The sequence below is a fragment of the Nipponia nippon genome, unplaced genomic scaffold, assembly GCF_047370975.1.
Source record: "Nipponia nippon isolate SJK-2023a ecotype South Korea unplaced genomic scaffold, ASM4737097v1 scaffold_11, whole genome shotgun sequence".
Taxonomy (NCBI): Eukaryota; Metazoa; Chordata; class Aves; order Pelecaniformes; family Threskiornithidae; genus Nipponia; species Nipponia nippon.
The window spans coordinates 18,427,509-18,445,000 of record NW_028262302.1 but is presented as its reverse complement, the minus strand read 5'-3'; the positions used below and the strand labels follow the sequence as shown (position 1 = coordinate 18,445,000).

Genomic DNA, 17,492 nt, shown 5'->3' with positions numbered 1-17,492 from the left:
ATCCTTTCTTCTCCCTCTATACATCAATCTAACCTAAACAGTATTACTCTCTCTCAGGCAACTCCTTTGACATATCCCAGAGATCTCTGATGACCAGCAGTGATATTCACCTGTGCTGACGACCACATCCCTAAGAACAGTTAGAAGAGGAGGAAATTATTCTCTAACAGTAGTGTCACTGCTACTTCTGATCTGTTCCCTCACTCTACCATTCCCCTTGTACTGCCCTGCTGAGGCAGAAATAACACAAGTGTCATAGCCCTGTGCTGCTGCAAGAGTTCACTTGTGCTGAAGAACTCCTGGAACTGGCTAGACTGGCTTTTGGACAAAGAGACAAAAGGGGAGAGGCACAAGGTGTCCTAGGAATCTATCTACAAACGAAGAGCCCACAGCCAGTGTCTTAACATGCTTTGGTCACAGTTAGCTAGGAAAATGTCATAAAAAGAAAAGGTTCTCTTTCACTCCAAGGTTCTGGCAAAAATAATTACTACTTTTGTTCCAGTTATGAAGAATATCATATGTGTAAACAGGGAAAGTGACCTTTGCAACAATGTACAGAATAAGAGATTTCCCCTCCCCCAGAAGAACACTTTGGTTAAAGCAATTGTCAGTTTACTGCCCTTTAAGCTTCTCTGTAACAAGAACAAAACCAGTACAACAGCATATACCTTATAAAGAGGCCCAAGTCATAAATCTAGGTGACCAGAATGGTTTGTCACTTTTAAGAAGGGTGTCCGATTTCAAACTCTAATGCAGTTTCCTCTCCTTTGTTCTTTACCCGTTTTGGAAAGTGGATAGAAAGAGAGGGCAGTCCTTACAATGGCTCTCCTTCAGAAAAGGTACTAAGCAGAAAAGATAAAGCCGTGGAGAGTAAAGTTTTTACCACTAGGACCCATTACTCCACCGATTTCCCAGCTATAGCATCTTCCCCTCTTATTTCTTAGTTTTACCGATGTCTGTATTCTGCTGTCTTTAGCCATGTATCTGTCTTTAGCCACGTATCTGTCTTTAGCCACGTATCTGTCTTTAGCCACGTATCTGTCTGGAGAGTAAGAGGGAGGGAGAGGAGAATCAGGGATATCCTTTTTAGTGGCTTTGTTTGAGGGAATTTGCTATATGCACCAACTAGAAATATGTCTGTTACTTCCCTAAGCTTTTATTACCAAGCAGTTATGACTTCTTCACGGCTAAGTACAGAATTACTTGTAATCAATTTAGACTTGGATGAAACATTTTATTTCACTTGAAGGGATTTCCAGTGTCCCAGTCAAAGGTATCAAATGGGAATGTGGTAATTTATTAGGTTGTATTTCTTTCTGAGCAGATCATTCACAGCTAATGTTTCACATTCTGATATGATTGCCTAAGAGAAATCCACAATTTTTTCTCTTTTTTATTGCATTTTTAAAGCATACTAGAGAAAATGTGTGATTCCTACAACAGAATGAAATAATTTGTAAAAGGCGATACATTTCCCAACCAGGTATAATTTATGGTCATTCCTCTATGCATTACTGAGCACGTCTTCATCTTCTGACACAGCTTGTTCATTCACAGTGTTTTCAATAGTTTTAGAATGTATAAAAGCCTTTCCAGGAAAAAGTATAAGATTTCCAGTTAAAGGATCCGGATTCCTACTACATGACTCAATGACAAATGCACTAAAAAAAGCAGCGAAAGACAACTGTATCACAAGAGGCAGTGTAACTGCTCACTCTGCTAGTGCCACCTGGCTGCAGAGCAGCAGTGGTGTCCATTGCAGATGCTGAATTACTACAGTTTCAATTTTTTTTTTTTTATTTTTTTTTTAATAAGGGCTGCAGAGCTACAGAAGACTTCAAGCATCAGGTCCACCCCTGCCTTACCTCTCACTAACCAGACCGTGATCAGAACTCCAGAACCTGGCCTGAAATGTTACCACTATAATTCAAACTTTGACAATTTAAACTTAACCTCAGAACTTTGTTCCTAAGAATTGATGCAAATGCCTCAGTCAATTTATCCTTAATCAAAATAAGCTGCATGGCTATAAACACTGAATCTAGCCTCATTTTGAGTAGCTAATTTCTACAAACATATAATGAGATTCTTCCAACTACCTTAATGAAAACAGGAAAGCAACTCAGAATAACTTGCTCAAAACTGCACAAAATACACTTAGCATACAATTTTACTGGCCAGTTTATGCTTCCTTGTATGGGGACTGTGCACAATTCTTTTTTCAAGTCATCAGAATACAAATTTGCTACTCAAAGTCTTACTCAGAGCACATGAAGCTACTTTATAAGTTTAAAAGTAGGTTTCAACTTCACCTGCTGCTCAGTTTCCAGAATACAGATACTGAGAATTTCAAAATTCTGCATTGTAAAGCAACCAGCAACACTTGAAACTTTCAGAGAACTTTACACTAAACACATTCTTTTAGCATGAACAACTGTATTCCTAGGACCTCCAAAGCCAATTCCAGTACATGGAAACCTAGTTTTTTCTTCCAGTTTGCCATGCAAGTTTTCTAGTGATATTGCACACAGCAATCTAGACCAACAAGACAATTGATCAGTATAAAAATAGGCTTGTAGACATCAGTGCTTGAATTCATGTTATTAGCTAAAAGGAGTCCCTTCAACATGCTTCACAGCAAGAGGACCAAGACCTTAAGAAGCAATATTCAAATTCTAATATACCCATATTCTTCAGCCTCAGCTATACACAATCATTTAAGATCCAACATACAACTAACACAGTTTTCTTTTTCACACCCCCCCCTTTTTTTAAAGTTAAAAGTTTGACAGTCATCAATTCTGACCAAGAAATCGAAAAACCTTTCTTAAAACAGAAGATGCTTGAAGTTTTCACATAGCCACAATTAAGCTATCAGAACAATTCTTCATAGGTTTTGGGCAACTTAGGGATATTGCTAAAGGTACCGTCCCCTCAAGTTGCTTACTCTACCACCATGTATTTGTCTTACAACTGAAGTGGATTACATTTTATCTACTGTACAGAAACATATTAACAGAAAAGAGACTGTACACATAGAACTCAATCTTTCCATCATCTTCTACAAATTCTAGCTCTAGAACTTCCTAGAACATTCTACCATGAATTTTAAAAAGTGGCAATTTTAAATTACTGCCAGCTGTCACTATTTTCTCAACAGAAAACTAACTAAAACCCAAAGATGCAATACATTTTACAATATTAAGAAATATGCAGACAGATCTGATAGAAGCAATCTGGTCATTTCAAGAAGCCCAAATCTTGGCAACCATTTCAAGTATTCAAACCAATCTGGAGAAAAATATTCAGTATTTGCATGGAGAATACCCTATGAGAAACTATTTAAACTTCCTAACAAAAAAAGATAGCTATTCAGTACTTAGATGTTTAATAGAACCAAAGATTTCAGGATGCTTTAAAATAACTGAGAATACCATTCTAAGCACACGATGAGCAGAAATGTGTAAGTAACATTTTAGAATTAGAATGCTATGTACACTCAGAGCATCACTTAAACATTTGCTTTCACAAAAAATTGTATTAACCTTTCAGCAGGTCTCAGAGGAAAACAATCATTTTGACCAACAATAGTAAAACAAGTAACAACAGTATTGATAGCTAGAACCACACACCACTGTAGATAAAACCCTGTTTTCAGTTGTTTGTGATGTGTTTTTACACATTTCCAGATCAGATAGCCTGAAGCAGGGAGCAAGCCCTGCAAAACTATCTTACTAGGATCCTTCAAAATCCATAGTTCAATGGCTTTACTGAAAATAATTGTGGGACAAAGCTGTGTTGGCAATCCTCTGGTACAAACACCCTGAAGAGTAACAGAACAAGCCTGTAGAAAGCAGCAAGATCAAAGAGGTGAAACAAGAGTAGATGCACACACTGGACACTAAGATCCACCTAACCAAGAAGCCAGACCAGAACTTGTCTCAACAGTGCCTGCCATCTAGCAACTAGCTGAAAAACCTAGTAATAAGAAAAAAAAAAAAGCATACTTCTCCCTCTACTAGCTGACCCAGGAAGTAAGAGTAACAACATCTGATCATCCACCTGCTCTAAGTGTCAGAATTGTGCACCAGAGCTCTGAAGAATACCCAGCTGGTAACAAAATGAAAATGAGTGTAGCTTCATACATACGTTTTGCTTTCAACATGGGAAAAACTGATTACAGCAGCTGGAGGAAGCTAACGGTTGTGCTCAAGTATTTGGAGACACCAGCATTAATGCTGCCCGTGCACTGAGTGAAGGAGTATGCCTTTGGTAATTACAAGCACATGCACACAAAGAAGGGGACCAAGTAAACGCTGCAAAGGCAACCCTAATGTCACAGCCTCTAGGTGCCAAAGCAGACTTCTCTGGTGCCCTCACGGTTGCCCTCTGGTGGCCACCAGCTGCCCTGAGCGCTCAGCACTGGAGCCACGGGCTCTGCAAAGAGAGGGGGGAACAGACACATGACACTTTCAGTACCCCAGACAGTAGAACAGAGCTTCACCTCTACTTGAAAGTAAAAGTCACCTTGTAACTCAGGTCAATGTATTGATATGTAAACGAGTGATAATTCTGATTCACTAGAGGAAAATCCAAGCAGTATAGTTACCAATTGTGAAACTGCAATTATCAGTGGCACTTGAAAATGCAAGACACGTGACTCCATTAAAAAGAAGTTTAAGACCTAGAGCTTAAAAAGCAAGAAGCAAGTGAAAAAGAACAGTAAGTGGATTTATAAACTAAATATTTTAGTCTAGCTTTCTTGTACTGAACAACCTGAATGCAGCAGTTCACTTATCAGATCCTTTGGTGCTAAGGAATCTAAGAGTACTCACATGAAAGATACATTCTATCATGTCAAAGATGCAGTCTATCAATGTATTTAGGTCCTGTCTCGCCCAACAAGAACTAAAGACCAGAAGTCATTGAAGAAGTCACTGCTGAATATAAAACCCAGTTATTTTAACACGGTATCAGCTACTCTGTTCTGAATTAAGTCCCTTGTTTCAGAAGACGATTAAATGCAACAATAAGCCATACTGAATTTACCATTTATTTTGCCTAACAGTTTCATAATTAAACCGGAGGGGAAGGGTGGGGTGGGGGTGGACATGGGAACAAACAAACAAAAAAAACATTTCAGTGTAAAGATCTTTTCTTCCTACTTACCTAGCAAATTCAGCCAGTTGTTTGGGGTCTGAGAGGTCAATGCCAGGTATTCCACCAGGAGGAAGTTTCTTCCCTGTCATGTACTCTGAGTAATCTGGAGGAGAATTCTCTCCAATAATCTGCTCTTCCACCACTGTTTCATGGTCAATATCTTTTTTATCATCTGAAATACACAAAACACTGAATTCAATACACACTAACGATCAAAACAGCATGTAAGTTATTAGGCTGCATCTCAATACAAATACTCTCTTGCTGCACACTTGAAAGAATACGCTGCACTTCCAGACTTCCGTACTAATTGTGAAGAGCAAAAAGACATCCATACAGTTACAGCATGAAGAACACAGAAAGAACACAGTGGGCGAGGAGAAGAAAAAACCAAAAAACAAAAAAAACCCCCAGAAGTCACATATCTACTTAAACATAAACAAACAGGGAGTAGAACAAGGCTACGAATATTGGCTGCATTTGAAAGATAGTGCACTTTTCCTGAAACAATGCCCAAATATTTAATTCCCTTAACCTCTTCAAGACCAACCTCCACCATACCCACTTTGGATCCCCACAGCAGTCAGTAACCAAGCAAGCCTATCAGAGGAGGGGCAGATACTTACCCTAAGACGTTAGGACTACTGATCTTTACTTCAGAGCATGCAGATTTCCTTGACCTCCAACAGAAGTGTCACAGAGGGACAAGAAATATAAAAATAACTGCTAATGGGCTTCAGCACCTGCCCATAAAACGTAAGTTTTTCAACACTTGCAGACAGGTCTGTAAAAGCAAAAAAACTAAACAGCGTGTCTCCCTCCCAAGGGGGCTTTTTCCTTCCATAGCAGAGGCCAGCCTAAGCTCTTTCCCACTCTACTATATAAACAGCAGATAGGGATCGTTCAGAGCTTTGATCTCCAAGGCAGTTAAGATACTGCTACTTCATCTGCTCTAGAGCTCGTCCTATGGATTTGTGCTCAAGGACTGCAGTGAAATCAGGTGGAAGACCTGCTGTTGCTGTCTACTCACATTCAGACCTTAGAATATGCCAAGACACCATGTTTTCTCTCTCCTCTTGCTATTTTATAACAGCAACTAGTGAGACACAAAGAAAATAGAGAATGGAAACATCGACCTACGTTCCTCATTGCAGTGCTCACACTAGCAGGAAGAAAGACACAGCACCAATCCTGTTTTCCACCCTTAAATATATCTACAACAACAGATGTATATATGTATACCTGGTTGTAACTACACAGCTAAATGTTAATAAAGTTGCCGCTATGCTACTTCTCCTATTCTATGTATGGGGAGCAGATTCTGCAAATCACTTTATACACAAGAGGCTTTACAAAAATAACAGGAAGTTTTATTTTACAGGTTTAAGGAATGGAAATACAAGATGGTAGGACAGAAATAGTATTTCCCCAATTCAAAAAAAAAAAAAAAAAAAAAAAAAAAAGGAAAAAAAGGAAAACATAAGGCAGACAACAAATAAGGCAACATTTCCCCCCCGCAACACAGGAAATAACATTATTCATTACTCAGTAACTTAGGTTAGGAAAGAGAGGACAAGACATATGCAAATAAAAGAAATATACTAAGGACAAATTTCTATTCAATTTGTAATGCCTGCTTTTAATGCGTGCCACCGAGCTATTTCTAGAAATGTTACTGCTAGTTTGGGGTTTAATCTGATCTACCAGATCAAATAGCAGTTCACGTATACGTTCCATGGTGAAAGGGGAAAATAGACTCCAACACTGCAAAGACAGGCATGTTAATAAGAAAATACTATCTGCAGCATTAAACTGGGAATAAACTACAAAATTGACTATTTGGACAATTTTTTTATTCTAATCTAGTTTTCCACTCACTGCACTATCTTTCAGTCTTTACCAGTGCTTTAAAGAAAGCAACTGAATTTACCTTAAGCAAGGATTATATGGTAAGTTTTACAGCACCTGCAGGAGTTACAAATTCAAGTCAATAAACCTCCAATTTGGCAACAATTTGCTCTTCCAAACAGAAGGTTGAGAAAAAATATTTAGCAATGCCTACACAGACAGACAAGACATTATGAAGCTCAGAAGAGCACAGAACTTCTGGAAAGCTAAAAGCAATGCCTTCTCCGTGCTGCAGACTAGAATGAGATCAGCTGCCTTCAATGCAGCCATTTCAACAGCTACCCAGAACCTCCAGTTTGTTTGATGACATTCACAACAGAAACAAGTTTTCATTTCCTGCCTCAGATCAGATGCATGAGTCAACAGGGAAATTTTGTATACATTCCTTGAGATCTTTCCTTCCCTAGCGTAAAGGCTTGCTATTCCACAATGCTTTATTGCTATTTGAGGGCCAAACTGAAGGAAAGTCAGCCTCCAGTGCCTTTACTTCCCAAAAGCCTGCCAACAGAAACCAATTCCACAGCCATTCAATTCCACAGGCTACTGGAGTAAAACATGAAAAACTATGAACATATTGCTTTGATACAGTAGAAAATAAGAGAAAGTATCCCTTAATATATTGACAGTTAGGCAAAAATAAAAAACAATCAAATTTTCCTATACCAGAAAACTTTATCTCTACAGCAACACATACCTGCAGTTTCAAAAACTAAACAAACCAAAACAGACTAAAACAACAGCACACAAAACATTTACCTTAAAGTGTTATGTCAGGCTAACATCCTTCAAGACAGAAGACCTGGTTCACACCAAAAGTCAAACACTTTTTCAAAAGTGGCAGCAGACTTCAGGAGCTCTTTAGCATACAGACCATCCTAGTTACAGGCTACCCTATGACATTATCAACTCATTGGGAAAACGAAACAAAAACACCACACAAGAACCCCCACGCACTTCTTTGGAAGAAGTTCGGAAGAACTTAACCAATGTCCTCTGTGCACAAATTTATCACAAGTTTATTTGTGATCCCCTACCAACTTGGACTAGGCAGCTCAAAGTTTGGAGGCTAAAGTCCAAGCAAACTTTCACTGAGGCTGACAAGTTAACCGATATTCTCACTGCAAACAGGGCAAGTTGACTGCTTGATGTTTTCTGCCTTCAAGCAAGTCCTGGTGCCCACTACATCCAAATTACTTCCCCCTTTTCCTCTCACGAAGCATCAGAGAATAAAACAGACTGCACCCAAAGCAAAGCAAAACACAGAGACCCAACCCTGATATTCTGGTGACACCTCTGGAGAAGTACAGTACAAATAAGGCATAGTAACTCCATGCAGTTTATGCCCATGCCAAGCTAATCTGGATGCCACCCATGCAAGCGAAATACGGACAGAGCCATGGAGCTAGTCAGGAAAAGGAAATTAACTGCTATATACTATCTGATCTGCTTTGTTTTGTCCCTTAAAACCACTTGAGAGTACAGCAGATTCAAATATAAGGCGTTCTGCTTAAGTGTGTATTTAGCACTATTCTTATAGATCTAAGGCAGCTTTCTGTAAGGAAGTCGGAACATGATTTTAGTCCCATCTTCTGAAAGATATCGAAGATCCGAATGCATGTCCATTAGTTAACCACTTTATCTTCACAAAAACATGCACTACCAGTCACTGCAATAGCTATGCCCAATATTAATCTATCTTATAAAGCTGTAAAATACTGATTTGTTAGAGACACCAGATACCCCCCAACATCCTTCTACACCCAATTACATTAAGACAGGTACTTAGTCTAAACTGGGTTGTTCCATGTACCTGTTTAGGACATACCCAAACAAATCTTTGTCTTTAGTGTCCTTCCATCTGCACTCCTCTCATGCCCTATATACAGGCAATACATATCTTGAACTGGATTCACTTCTGCACTTCAAAGCAAGTCACACAAACATTTTTTTACTAAGATCAGTGAAAGTTCAGCATTTTAGCCAGCTGTATCTTTTGACTACCACTTAAAACATATTGCTACTGGTGAAATAACCAGAAGTTTTAAGAGTACCAAGCCCAAGTACCAACTGAAGTAGAAAGAAGCCACATTACTGGGATAAGACTAGTAACCGCAGATTCCATGTAACAGATCAATGAAAAAACATGGTAGAATCTGTTTCCCAAGATTTTATTGATTACCTTTTGCTCTTATTACCATGCTTTCTGCACCTCTTGCAGCCCTTCTGTTGCACAGAAAATCCACCTACCTCAGAACCCCGTTATTTCATGCATTTCTAGAATAGTAGCTAGCTCCAGCTGACATCTCTGAAACTCCTCAGCTTTGTAAGATGACCAGTTAACTCTCAACCCAAGAAGACCTGCCAGTATTTCTGCCTCGGTTATTCTTGATTTTAGCCATCATACTCCACTTCTAGATCCCTAATTCTCTGAGCCATCCTCTTCCTCTATTACAGAGCAGGGAGACCACACTGTTATTCAGTTTTCCCCTGTTGAAAACAAGGACTGCAAAAGGCAACTCAGAAGGTACGGTTGGTAGCAAAGCAATGAGACCTAATCCTGTAGCTTCCTCCTCAAGGCACCAAGTAAGACATTCTGCTTACCAACTAAAAGGATGAACATTTAAGCTTAAATTTTCTTTTTATGATCACACGATTAAACACCTTTTTTTTTTTTTTTTTTTTTAGGAACAGCTGAAATGCAATTACATGATAAAGGATGTATTCGCAACTGTGCAGTACCAAGGCGCTGTGGAAACAGCTTGGTTATTGCTACCACATTGCAATCTCCTCAGGCAAATTAGTTCATTGGTCATGTTTGGAAGCAAAGAACCATAATTAGCTTGTTAAATAACACAGTTATTTAGCAGACACTTCTGAATGTTAAATTCCATTTTGCACAGTATGTCATTTTTTAACCTAATCGGCTGCTAGGTTACTTTCCCTCTGATGTGCCTTGCACACAGATGGAGAACAGGTTCTTCTTTCCGTGTGTCACCCATCTCTTATTTCACACCACCGAGACATGAACTGACAAAAACACTGCGTATATCAATAGTCATCATTTAACTTCAACATCTGCGAGACTGTGCCGAAGCACTACGACCTTCTGAATCATCAGCGTACAAGTGACATGGACCTCTCAGGGAAGGATCCAATAGCAAGTTAGAGGGTCTCGTTTGAAGGTGGGCTGAGGCAACTTAATTGAGACATTTTAAGTGATGAACCACATTCATGTATTTCACTTTCAAAACTGAAAAGATATTTAAGTTAGCTGCAGGAAAATATCTACCTTATCCTCTAAGGTTCACTGGCAAAAATGTCAGGGCAGACTCAGCGTTTATGGATACCAAAAGTCTACACCGTGGCCTTAATCAGTCAGAAATACATTATCATCGTAATATTTTAAAGGAACCAGACAATGACTTTCTGCCTCCATTATGAAAAATTTTCATATAAGAAGCTCATTACTTATCTGTCATGGCAAAGAACTTCAGCCATCCTTGATACAGGCCCACAACTGAACTAAATGACTAGTCTATCATTTACAAATGACTAGTCTATCATTTATACTATGTAAGACAACTGGTCAGACAGCAGATCATTATTCTTCTCACCCTTGCAATCTGATAAAGTCAAATCAAAACCCTTCTATTTTTTTGAAGACATTAAAAGGTTTTTAAGAGGTTTTGAAGAACCTTCTAGAAACCCAGCGCACACCCCCCTGAGTTTCCAAATATGGATCCACAGCACAGGCTTCCTGGATTATCAAGAATCATTTCCAAACCATACACGTAAATTCTGCATCTTTGTCTTTCCCATCTAAGAATAGGATACTGCAGCAGTTTAACATCTGTGGGCAATGTTTAGTTTGGCTGTGCTATTTCAGCCCTAAGCTTGCAGACTATCTACGTTAACAATAATAGTTTAAGCCAACACCTATTTCAGGTCTGCAAGTTTGACAGAGTCAAGAGTCATCAACTAGAAGCAGATGTAGTTACACTAATACATTTTTTCCCCTCAAAATTAAGGCCCAGCTGCTTGAAATTCCAGCATTTGGTGGAGCCAGCATTTCAGCACCACCTTCCCAAATGCTCCTGCATCTAAGAATCAGTTTTGCAAGCACAATCTGACAAAGTGATTTCTAATGATCCTTCCCCTCCCCCATCACTATTGTGTACCCAACCTGGAGACAGTCACTAAAGAGGATGATTCAAATTGAATCTAGCAAAGGCAGAAATAAATTTCACTTCATAAGAACAAATTTTCCTAGTACAAATCAGGGTGTCTCACTTGGAGAGCACCATTAACTATATACAATTTTCTAAATCCATGACAGGATACCCCAATGAAAATAACGAGGATAGATATTAGACAGTATAGAGAAAACACACTACAGGAACATGAGTAAAGTTTCCACCATATATACCTCTTCAACCCTTTCAGAAAATAGAATGCCTTTGTTCAGGTCCTATTTTCACACGTGAAGAAAGACAAATAATTCCATTCTGAAGATCTGGAAAGCTAATCTGAACTAGAACAAAGCATTCCTGTTTCAAACTAAACACTTTAATTAAAGTAATCATGGGTCACAAGTTTGATATCACCATAGATACCAAGGTGATAAGAGAAGTTATGGTAAGTCTAAACCGTTGCCAACAACAGTACTGCAACTCCTAGTAACCACGTAACAAGACGAGGATTGAGTAGTCCCCTTTAATCACATTGCTATATATTTCACAGATTATTCCTACGCATTTCAAGAGGTGCTACCAGACATGTTACACTCAATTTATGGACAAAGATTTATGATTGACTAAATTTGGTACCACCCGTGTACAAGCTAATACAGCAGCACTAGAAAACAGTAGCAAGTAATTAATTCACATTGTCTTCCCACACTGCGGTGAGCAAAGTGCCCTTGTTCCCAATTCAAATACCCATGAACAGCAATACAGGGCTCATTGTTTTATCTTGATGCATGGGCTTATTTACTATTTGCCTTTTGATAAACTTTTTGCTAAGCATTTAAACCAAACAGTCAATTACATCAGTGTGCAAGCAAGTTCTAATTATGTCAAAATACAGAGGCAAAACTACTATCTTTGTTCAAAATGAAGTATGCCCGATTCTGCAGGGAAACTTTAGTACAACAACCCTTTTGCAAGCCAGTAGTTTGTTCTGTTTGGTTGTTCCCCCCCCCCCTCAGTTTTGCTTCGTTTTGGAATTTTTCTGGCAACTGTCCCCCCTCTAAAATTTCAGAAAACAGACAATGAAGCCTCAGCATTTCACCGCTTCTATAACATTCAATAAGCTGTGTTAAGAGGCATAAAAGCCTCAGTAAAAAGAAACATAGGCTCAGTAAAACTTCACAACACTCTTAACTGAGCAGGTTATTACCAAAGGCTGTTTGAAGCTGGGGGGGGTGGATGTGCGCAAACATGCACGCAGGGAGGGGAGGTCCAACTTTAATACTTTTCTTTCACCTATGTATTTTGTGATTTTGCTTTTGGGGGGCTTTTTTGGCATTAGAAGTCAAGTCAGAGCAGCTATTCTGCACTCTTCTGCATCATGGATATAACTGAGTTGAATATAGCAATGCAGTTCCATCTCCAATAAATTACAAGTGGATATCATTTCCACTGAGCTTGCATGGTCATGCTCATAAAGAACAAAACCACTGAAATCAATAGGGCTACCCTGATGTAAAAGTTGTGTACACGAGAAGACAATCAAGTGCATTGATTATACACATGCTTCACTTCAGTCAAGTAATCAGCATGCAGAAGCTCTAAGAAAAGCATCCTATCAGGCACTCTGAATTTCAGAGTGCAAACGCATGCTAGAAATTGTCAATTGATCTCAGCGAGGTCCTGTATCCTGCCAGCTCATGAGTCATACATCCACTTGCATTCAGCTATCTTAGGTAGCTTCCACAAACCAGAAGACTGTATTAGTTTCTATTATCTTTTTTTTTTTTCTTCTTGGATGGTCAATTCTAAGAAAAAAAACCTAGCAAGCGGATTTAATTCAGATTTCGTACAATGATATACAGAAGCATATAGAACCCCATTCTACTAAGCAGTAGTTGGGAAACTCTTGAATGAAAGTTCTTTGTTCATGAAGAGGCAAGCAACTTTGATGAGACTCACTGGGCTGTCAACTGACTATATACCAGAAGTGTCCTATACTCTGTCAAACTTGCCAAGTAATTATCTATATTTTAAAAAGGAGTAAAAATCAGAATCACCATTCTTTCCATCTTTTCAGACAAGAGAATTCAGCCATTCAATACACTTCTCCTTCAACATCCCCCTTCCTAACAAGTACTGGTCATTTACAAACATCACAGAAAGCAAACATTTGAGACTACATCAAAACCTTAAAGAGTATCTTTTATCTTCCTAGACTCTTTAAAAATTCAAAAGAGCACAAAAATTATGATATGCATGACAGATTACCAACCTACTACCCAAAGACCACACACCAATTTAAATATTACGTGAACTGATACTATTTGACCGGTTGTTTTCATGCTTGCATAACTTTAGCACAGAACTTTGCTACACAGCCTAGCTTCCAGCAATACATTTTTTGTAAAAAACAAACAAACAAATTTAAACAAAAACCCCAATGTGCCACAAGTAGCACTTTTCTATTAGCTAAAGAGACTCTCCCCCCTGCTCCCCATTTTAAAAGAAAGTATCAGAAAATCGTGGCAGATAATATAAATGGGAAGGGTGGGCGCATGTCAGCTTTATTCCAAGTCCTGCAGATACTAAACACCTTCACAAGATTTTATTCCCTTTAAGAGACGCTCCCACAAAAAAAAAAAAAAAAAAAAAAAAAAAAACAACAAAACTCAAAAAACATATTAAATCTCACACAACACAGACTCCCTGCGCTTGTTTAAAAACCCTATTTAACGCTTCAGACCTAGCCGAGGAAAAGCCGAGCGGTCTCCGAGCGTCAGCCAGAACCTGCCCCTTTCCTCCCCGCGGCTGCCCGGGACGGAGCTCTGCCTCCCGCCCGCCCGTCAGACCCCGGCTGCCGACCCGGGGATTTCTGAAGGGCCGGTTGTTCGCGGCCGCCCCCTCCGCAGCCGGCGAGAGGCGCGGGGGCGAAGCGGTGCTTCCCCCTCGCCGGCACCGCTGGCTTCGGGCGGGGAGGCCCCACCCACACCCCGCCTGGCTACCGCAGCGGCCCGGCGGGCCGGTGCCGGGCGGCCCCCGGGCCCACCCCCACCGGGCGAGCTGTAAAACGGTATTTCGGGGCGATCGCCGTCCCCGGGCCGGGGGAGAGCCGGCGGGGCGGGCGGCGGCGGGGCGGGCGGCTCTCCCCCCGCAGATAACGGTCACGGCCCGGAGCACACGCCTCATCCGGGGCCGCCGCCCGCGTTCGGCGTTAAGATGCGGCCCAATGGGGCCGCGGGTGCGCGGCGGCAGCGCAGGGCGGGCGGGAGGGAGAGGAGCGGCGGGCGGGGAGCCGGCAAGGCAGCGGCGGCCGGGGAGGGGAGGCGGGCCGGCGGCGGGCCGGGAGAGGGGGAAGAAGGAGGCCAGAGGGCGCCGGGAGGCGCGGGGGGCGGCGGCCGCGGGAGGGAAGGGCGAGGGGCAGGCGTGGAGGGAGCGGCGGGGCGCCGCGGGGAGCGGCGGCGGCAGCGGCAGCAGCGGCGGGGCGGGGACGGGGGGAGAAGCGAGGAGGCTGGGTTCGCCCCGCACCCTGCGCCCGCCCGCACACCCCGCCTCCCCCTGCTGCAGAAACTACGCCATTGCGGCCTAGTCCTGGAGCCAGCGGCGCGCTGCCTCCCTCCCTCCCGCACCCCCCTCAGCCGCCGCCATCTTGGCGGCCGCCGCCATCTTTCCTTCCCCCCGCCGGAGCCGGGCAGGAGCAGCGGCGGCAGCAGCGCAGACCCCGCCATCTTTTCGGGGGAGCCGCCATACTTGCCCTGGCGATGAACATGGCGGCGCCCATCACACACATCAAAACATGGCCTCCCTTCAAAACAAAACTGTCCGAGCCGAGCCGGGCAGCCGCCGGCGCGGCCTGGGGCCCGGGGAGGGAGGGGTCCGGCGCGCACTTACCCGAGGCCCACATGGTGACCGAGAACTCCCCCTCCAGGGTCTTGATCTGCACCTGCTTCTGCTCCCATTTCCTGCCGCCGCCGCCCTCGGCCCCGCCGCCGCCTCCCCCGCTCAGGTAACTCTTCTTGCTGCTCTTCTTGCCGCTGCCGCCCTTCTTCACGCGGCCTCCTCCGCCGGCCGAGGAGGAGCCGCCGCCTCCGCTCTTGCTGCCGGCGGCGGCCACGGTGACCAGGGTCTGCTCGATGTACTCGTCCTCCCCGGCGGGGGCCGGCACCGGGATGAGGATCTGGTCCTCGAAGCCGTCGTCGGCCCGCAGTCCGTCCGAGTCGTCTCCCCCCACCACCTCCTCGCGGGTCTGCACCAGGATCACCTCCTGGTGGTGGTGGTGCAGATGGAGCTGTCCCCCGCCGCCGCCGGCCGCGCCGCCGCCCGCCCCGCTCGGGTCCCCGTCCGAGACCAGCGGCTGCAGCGCGATCATGGGCTGGTGGTGGTGGTAGTGATGGGGCGGGTGGTGCGGGCCGCACTCCTCGCAGCACTCGTCCTCGTCCTCCTCTTCCTCGTCCTCCTCGCCGCCCACCACGGTGGTCTCGATGGTCTCCACCGGGATGGTCTCCACCTCGATCTCGTGCAGCTCCACGATCTCGGCCGGCATCTCCGAGCCGTCCGTGGCGATGTACAGGGTGTCTCCCGAGGCCATGGCGGGGCGAGGGGGGGGGAGAGCTCCGCGGGCGGCGAGGGGGCTCCGGTCCGCTCCCCTCGGCGGATGGTGGGGCTCGGGCTCCTCTCGCTTCCCCTCCTTCTCCTCCTCCTCCCCCTTCCACACAAACACCAGCTCCTCGCAGCCAGCGAGAGGGAGGCAGCCAGCCAGCCGCCAAATCCCGGCAACGCTCCCTCGCGAGACTTCCGCTGCTGCCGCCGAGACGGACCCCAGCCCCGGGAGGCCGCTGCCGCCGGGACCCGCCCCCCCGCCGCCAAGCGGCCAATGGCGCCGCCCGCCGCGCCCACGGCTCACCCAGGCCAGCCGAGCGGCCTACGGGGGCGCGCCGTGCCGCGGCGGCCCGCCTCCGCTTGCCGCCGCCGGCCTATCAGCGAGCGCCGCCAGCGCCGAGCGCGCCTCCCGGCGCCGCGCGGCCAATCGGCGCCTTAGCCCCCCTCTGCCGCGCGCCTCGCCCCTCCCCGCGCGGAAGCACCGCCCCGGCCCCGCCGCCCGTGCGGGCCGAGCGGACCGGCGCCCCGCCCTCCCAGGCGCAGGCGCAGGCGCTGCCCCTGGCCTCGCCGCCCGCGCTGCCGCCGGCGGCGGCTGGGCCCGCTTCCCGCGGCCCCGGCAGGTGGCGTGCCGCCAGCCTGGCCATTAACGGCCGGCGCGCCGCCCTGTCAGCGGCCGGACCGGCTGCCAGCCCGAGCGGGGCGTGGGCCCTCTCTCCGTGAGGGGGGCCGAGGGGCGCCGCGCTGGCCCCTGCCCGCCGCGGATCCTCCGTGTGGAGCGGCTGGGCCGGCGGCGGAGGGGGCTCCGCGCCTGAAACACGGACCGGGAGCAGCGGCCGCGTCCCGGGCGGTGCCCAGCCGGCCGGCCGGGTGAGCTCGCCCCGCGGCGGCTGGCTGAGCGGCCGGCCCGGGGCCCTGCCCTGCGCCCGAGGGCTGCCGGGGGGGGGGGTCCGGCTGCGGTTCGCGCGGGCGGCGGGCCGCAGCGGAGCTCGCCCGAGGAGCCCGGGGAGGCTGCCGGCAGGAACGGCTTGTTTGAATTTTACAGTTGAGCTGCTATTGGTGCTTGGGGATTTTCCTCTCTCCTCTTTTTTTTTTTTTTTTTTTTTTTGTGGGTCAACATTGCGCACAGCACAGTGCTTTCCTGCAGGCTTCCACTCAAAATTGCGCGCAGGCGAGCTGTTGGGTTTCGGGAGCGCTGGCTCCTCTCTGTCTGAAGTCACAGCCTGTGGCAGAGATCGGTAGCCAAGTTCGTGAACTCAGTTACCCAGAAGCGGAGTTTAAAATAAGTGATACGTTGTAATTCAATCACTGCACAAAATTCCGTACGTGAAGTGATCCCCTCATTTAAAATACGATTATCAAGTGTAGTTATTTGCCTTAATTATTAACACATCTCTCCATCCTTGAACTCGATCGCTGGCCAAAAACCCTGAGACAACAAGAAAACAGTACGTGCTTTGCAAACACCGCAGCTTTGTGCTCGGGTCACACTCCCCTTACTTCCCCTTCTGCCAACTGCCACAGGACACCCCTGCCTTACCCTGCCAAGGAGCTCCCCCGCGGGGAGAGGCGCTGGGGGAAAATACCACTCGTTAGGATTCTGCACTCATTTGATTATTAGCTTTGCAAGGGGTCAGGCCT

General features: G+C 45.4%; 1 protein-coding gene across 2 annotated transcripts in view; it reads right to left on the bottom strand.

The window, feature by feature from the left end:
* YY1 (YY1 transcription factor) overlaps positions 1–15,984 on the bottom strand; it is a 28,355-nt gene extending 12,371 nt beyond the window's left edge. For both annotated transcript variants that reach the window (XM_087747706.1, XM_087747707.1), the window contains exons 1-2: positions 15,147–15,984; positions 5,170–5,332 (exon numbers count right to left, since the gene is read on the bottom strand). In XM_087747706.1, coding sequence (XP_087603832.1) covers positions 5,170–5,332; positions 15,147–15,843 — 860 coding nt within the window. In that variant the 5' untranslated portion in view covers positions 15,844–15,984. The remainder of the gene's footprint in view (positions 1–5,169; positions 5,333–15,146) is intronic.
* Between the last annotated feature and the right edge of the window lie 1,508 nt (positions 15,985–17,492).